Here is a 6,193-nt window from a genome sequence, read left to right on the forward strand (position 1 = left end):
AACTTGTTGAACCTGTGTGAATGGGGTGACTAACTGTGAGTCTTGAAATAAGGGGAAACGGCGAGGAATTAAGGTACTGTAATGTGTGTGGTGTTCTTTTTCTGAAGAAACGAGTGCTTTGCCTGCCTTGCTCAAGTAAGCAAGGAAAATAGCTGTGTGTACCAGACCCCTGTTCTGAGGGCACCTTGGTTATACTTCAGGGTTCGGCTTGCGGTCTAAGGCAAATGACTGAATTCTTGAGCTACCTCTGAAAGACACCTTATTTCCTGTTTAAAAACAGCTCTAGTAGGTAATACCTCTTACCTGAACTTGTTAATTTGTTCACTTAAAAATCGTGTCAGCTACAGCTTGATGTCAGTCGCAGTTAGGTATACAACAAGGAGTTCTGGGCAGAGGGCTTAGAGCCAAATAGTTTTTAATGTGAGATGTTTTAAGTGGAGAAGGCTTATTGTATCTCACAATAAAGATGAGGAAAGTTCTGGCTGCAATAAAAGCTGACGTTTTTGCAGTGACAGAAATGGCAGCAAACGGGGCTTAGTTTTGCATCTGGGAAACTGAAAAGCAGAAGACAAACTTGCTTCCGTTTGCTATAAGAACAAGTTTAGTTCACCAACTCTTGAATGGATTTGGGAATAGATGGCACATCTCTGTTGTTCATCAACATAAGATACTTGTGAAGAACGTACAGAGTTCTGACTGCTTTCAAGGGTAGCAGTGTTTTAGGTAGAAGGGTAAAATGCCAGTACTTCATTTAAAAGAATAGCCTTGGTGGTCATGATACATTTCTTGGGTAAGTCTCTGATGAGACTGTGTTGACTGGATCGTTTGTTTATTAAAGGAACGATATTTTTCAGTTTGGCTGGAAGAGGGTAAACTCTTTTCACAGATCAGTCTGCAAGAAGAATAGCTTCTTTACTCAGGTGTAATGGAAGAGTTGTGCTTGAGCCTTTTCTAAACGGTTGTTCTCCTTGATCTTTGGGGTAAAAAGGAGCTTTGCTGCACTTCAAAATGCAGCCAGAGGTGCTGGGAATCTGCTTCTTGTTGACATTTTCATCATAGGTTATATGTTGAAGTGTTGTGTCTGACCTGTTAAGAGTACAAGTTAAACTTACTTACTGCCTCTGTCTTTGGAAACTTTGAAGCTCCAATGTCCCTGAAAACATCTCCAACTCCAGTGTGTGTGATATAAATATCTAGTATCTGCTGAGCTGAATGAGTCTTACTACTTGCTGACTGGTTAGCATTTTTTGTATTAGCATTGTATTACAAGAAGGCAGATAACTACTGTGCTGGATACAGTCAAAAATGAGTAAATGTCTCTTGTTCTTATCAGGATTGGCCTTGTGGAATCTAAAATTCGTGTGCTGGTTGGAAACTTGGAGAGGAATGAATTTATATCTATTGCACATGTAAAGCCACAGTCTTTCCCTGGCAGCCAAGAACTTTGTAAACAGTGAGTTTCATTACTTTTCTGAACTAGAGTTTGGCCGATGTATTGTACCTTGTTTATATTCCTTCACCTCAGCTTATCTATGAGAGATGTTCAGTTACGTACCTACTGTTTTGTAGGTAGGAGGTCTGGCGGGCAAGGTTCTGAGCATGTAGGATCTTTTTAAAGAAGGGAGAACTTGAGGGAGGAGTTCTCGGAGAACTTGAGTATGGGCTGACTCCAATCTTTAGCTGCTGCGTACAACTAAACTGTTTTGCTTAATCCCTTCTTGAGAGTAGACACTAGCACCCAAATAACTGGCATCTGTGCATAAATGATAGATTTGTGACTCTGTCTTTTTAGGAGTGGATATGTGTCAATGTGGTTTCTTGGAATCGTGTTTAGGAAAGCGGAGAATGCAGAAAGTGTTAACGTTGATTTAACGTGCGTTATACAGTCATTCAAGGATACAGGTAAGCCTCTATTTTGCTCTAGTCTCGTAGGGTTTCATTTTTTAATTCTAGTGCAAGTTGCTTCACAAAGTGAATTGTGCTTCCTTCTGGTATTAGCTATTAGCTATTTCTGTAGAGCATGACACGTAGAAGATTAGCCTTACAAACATACTATTTTGACACTTTGGCAATGTAAGTCCACCTTGAAACAGAAGTGTGTACTACAGCCCTATGTACCATATCCCATATGTGAAATAACAGTTCTGCAGATCATAGTGAACGATCAGAAAGGAACTGCGATTCCTGAAGTGGACAGTCAGGTGTGAAGCCAGGAGAGAAATGCCCGTTTACTGGGTGTAGCTACACTTGTCAAAAGCAGTTGTCAGTTACTGAACTTTGGAAGTGGGAATTAACTTAATTAACTTAATTTTTGGATGGTGGGAGGCAGAAAAAGGGATTCGCCCCGGCGTGGCCCCGCAGAGGGGAGGGAAGGCTTCAGTTTCAACTTTGGCTTCAGCTTTGGCGTGGCCTTCTCCTTCCCTCTGTTTCAACAGCCCAGCAGAGCAGCTGGTGCTTTGTGGCAAAGATGAAGCGCGTGGACAGGCGTTGTCCTAGAGCACTGGAAAGAGTGGCTGTCCTGCCACTCTCCGGAGGCTGCCGGGTCCTCCTCCAGCTGAGGTGTCTCCTTTCCTGTTAGACCTCAGGAAGAGGAGATACCCCAGCCTGCAGAGCATCCTAGGGCTGGGGCTCCAGCGTTGTCTCTGCCTGAGCAGAGTCCTCGCTGGGGACTGAGTGTGACCTCATCCGTGCCCTCGTCATCTGTAAACTCGGCTGTGGTAGGTTAAACCTCGACTTCAGCCTTCCTCGTCCCAGGATGAGGAGTGTCTGAGTTGCCAGGGAGGAGACCAAGGGGCTGGTGTCTTTGCTTGGGCCTTGAAGGACTGTGGGGACAAAGCAGCAGAGGTGAGGTGACAGCCCCATATCCCTTCCAGGCAGGGCACATTGCACCTCATGATTCCCAGGGCCAGGAGGGAACCAGGGGGCAGATGGCTCAGCTGGAAGCTGCTGGTTAGGAATACGCCCCTTCCGAAACACCCCTCTTCCCACAGATGTGCTGGGAGCAGAGCCCCCCTTGCCCAGGCTGGGGGGGGAGCTCCATGCCAAGGTCCTTCCTCCTCCCCGCTGCCCTCACTCACTCTCTCTGATGTACTTGTGCTCGTTCTCGTGCTCATCCACATCCCGTCCAAGGAGTCCTGGGGGGACACAGCATGTCAGGGACCCACTGGCCATCAGGGACCCACCAGCCAGCCTGTCTGGCCACACAGTTCCCTGGGGAGGGCTGACCCCAGGGTGCAGCATCGGGGAGGGGATGGATGAGCCTCCTGCCAGCCCTACCTGTGCAGGCAGGAGTGGGAGAGAGTGAAGGGGTGCCCCACAGGTCCTGCACTGGGACACAGGGACCCTGGCAGAGAAAGGGACCCTGGGGCTAGGGGCTCACCGATGAACCTGACAGCCTCCAGCCGCAGGGACTCCTGCGGGCTCCGCAGGTAGGTCTGGCTCTTCCACAGGTAGTACGTGGCCCTGCTCCTCTTCCTGGCCAGCTGGAGAGAAGGGTGCAGAGTTGGCACAGAGATGGCCCCCCCGTTGGGCCATCCCTCCACCAAGGACCACCCTTCTTCTCCCCAGCAGGACATTCCCAGCTCTCCGCTCTCCGCATTGGGGTTCGGAGGGAGCAGAGGGCTCCCAGGCAATGCTAGGGTGCCATCCTGGTGGCGGGGTCCCCTTTGGGACCCCGGAGGTGAGGACAGCCTGGAGCAGAGCCTGTTCCAGGAGGGTGCATGCAGCTGTGGGGACACTGCCCTTGGTCCCCTCTGCTGGGCACGGGCAGGGCTTACCCAGGGCAGATCCCAGGGGTGTTCGGGCTGTGCTTACCAAGCACTCGCAGATCCTCCATGCCTGCGCCGTCTCGGCCAGTCGCACCAGCTGCCTCCACTTCAGGAACTGGCCAGCGCTGCGGAGGGCTTCCTGGGAGGCCTGGTGAGCAGCACAGATGCTACCACCACCATGGGGGGCACAGGACCCTGTGTCCTCCCTCCTGGTGGGGCTCAGAGCCTGTCCTGGCCCATGCAGGGAAGACGCACCAGCTGGGGACTGATGCTGCCAGCAGGTTCAGCACCCCAGGGGAAGAGGAGGGCAGCCACCCTCTCTGGCTGGAAGCCTGTCGGGGCTTCAGCGTTTCAGCTTTGGTGGCCCCAGGCTGCTGCGGAGCCGTAGTCCAGTCTCTGGGGCTGCAGGGACCCATGCCAGGGGCTGTGTGGAGGGAGCTGGGTGGGAAAGGGACCCACCTCCCCATCCACCAGGCAGCAGGAGGAAAAAGGCAGCAGTGGGCAGGGAGGGGGGCTCTGCCTGTTCCTAGGGACTCAACAAGCTAGACCTCACAGTGCAGTGTCAGCATTGCCCTCCCCAAAGGACCAGTCAGGTTGGGAATCCCACCTTGGCCACACTCTCGTCCTGGTCATGCAGGTGAAAGAGCAGCGGCAGCAGGCTGTCCCACACCACCTTCTTCATCTTCTTCTTTTCAGCACCCACCACGAGCCCCGTTGCAATTTGGAAGAGATGGATGGAGAGCTCCCGCACCGTGTCCAGCTCCTGGGGGAAGAGGGGAGGAGGACCTCAGCCACAAGCCCATGGCAAGCAAGGGGCTGACATGGAGACAGACATCCCCAAAATGGATGCAGGCAGCCCTGCTGCAAAAGGCAGCGAGCTGCGGCATGCAGATGGTCTGCCCAGGGAGACTGGCGTCTCCGGGGCTGAGGGCCAGAGAGGGAGGCCCTGCAGAAGGCTGGAGGATGCTGCCAGAGCAGGGTGTGCATTGGTGGGGCTCAGCACGCCTGCTGCCATCCTGCCACCACTGTCCCCCGCTGCGGCAGGGAGGCCGAGCCGGAGTGAGTCCTTGGTGGGGGGTTTGTGACACAGCACGGAGCCACCAAGGGCAGCAATGGGGTCTGGGGACTGCAGGGCAAAGCATCCCCCTGCAGAGCACAGGGGCTGCAGTGGGAGGCGTGAATGGAGGTGCCCAGGAAGGGGGACATGGGGCTCTCCCCCAGCCTTACGTTGTTGAAAAGCAGCAGGAGCTTTTCAGCCAGTGCCAGGGCAGTGAGGCTGAGTCTCTTCCCCTCCAGCAGCCAGAGCATGTTGCCAAGCACGGGCAGGGCCGCGGCGCTGGCATCACTGTCATCATCCAGCAGCTGGTCCAGAACGTACAGCAGCAGGATAAGGGCTTTCCTTTCCTGTGTGAGACATGCCACCTCCTTTTTGTAAAGGAGCCACCGATCACAGGGGTGAAAACCCTCTCCACGAACACCGGCCTCCCCACTGGGTTCTCTGCAGGCAGTGCAGGTTACGAGGGCAAGGTCCCGGCAGACAGGGCTCACCAGCACGCCCATGGGAAGAGCAGGGCACAGAGGGGGAGGACAGACAGCACTGGCTCCTTGCCAGCCCTTCGGCTGCCCCCTTCTCCACCAGACCCCCCTGGATAGGCTGGTGGGTGACTGGCGCTGCCTGGAAAGCTGCCCAAGCTGCCAGCAGCCCCTGCCATGGCTGCTGTGTTTCACCCTGGGGCTCAACACCTCACGGCCAGGCCCTGCAGACCCCACGCTCAGGCCGGTTGCTCTGCCGCCAGCATCCCTGCTGGGACGTGCTGGCAGTGGGAGCCCGTTCCCGTCAGCACTGCTGCTTCTCTCCTTGGCATGGCACAGCCATGGGGCAGAGGGCCGGGGAGGCAGGAGAGCTGGCAGCAGCCAGCACAGCCCACAATGCCCAGGAAAGCCTGAGCTGCCACGTTACCCACTGTTCCACCCTGGGCTGCTGTCCCGGCTGCCCCCTACTCACTGTGTCAGGCCTCTCGGTGAGCCTGAGGATGGCCCTGAGCACCAGGCTGGGCATCCCCAGGCACTGGCTCTGCAGATAAATGGGGAAGATTTCCAGGGCACGGACCAGCTCTTCACTGATGTTGGTAAAGTCCAGCATCTGAAACACAGGCAGTGGGAGCTGCTGAGGTGTGGTGCTGGCTCCAACCATCAGCTCAGGACAAGGACGCAGGGCAAGACCAAGCCCAGACAGAGAGAGGCAGCAGGGATTGCAGAGAGTCCCCGTGCCCCACACCACAGCACATTGCTTGCTCATCTGCTCCTCCATGGTACCAACCAGAGCCCACCCACTGCCCCAGCTTTCCCCACAGTGGTGGGCATGGGAGAACCGAGCATCGGGGGGAGCTTGGAGTGGTGCCATCAGGCTCACCTCAATGAAGAAG

General features: G+C 54.5%; 1 protein-coding gene across 1 annotated transcript; it reads right to left on the reverse strand.

Annotated features, from left to right (window-relative positions):
* Positions 1 to 2,389: 2,389 nt before the first annotated feature.
* Positions 2,390 to 5,138, reverse strand: LOC126036957 (maestro heat-like repeat-containing protein family member 6). The gene is made up of 6 exons (XM_049797183.1): positions 4,995 to 5,138; positions 4,375 to 4,530; positions 3,814 to 3,915; positions 3,380 to 3,482; positions 3,078 to 3,134; positions 2,390 to 2,822 (listed from the first exon to the last, which is right to left on the reverse strand). Exons 1-6 carry the CDS (start codon positions 5,073 to 5,075, stop codon positions 2,617 to 2,619), a joined length of 705 nt encoding a protein of 234 aa, XP_049653140.1. The 5' UTR covers positions 5,076 to 5,138; the 3' UTR covers positions 2,390 to 2,616.
* Positions 5,139 to 6,193: the final 1,055 nt, after the last annotated feature.

This window comes from Accipiter gentilis, unplaced genomic scaffold (genome assembly GCF_929443795.1).
Source record: "Accipiter gentilis unplaced genomic scaffold, bAccGen1.1, whole genome shotgun sequence".
Classification (NCBI taxonomy): domain Eukaryota; kingdom Metazoa; phylum Chordata; class Aves; order Accipitriformes; family Accipitridae; genus Astur; species Astur gentilis.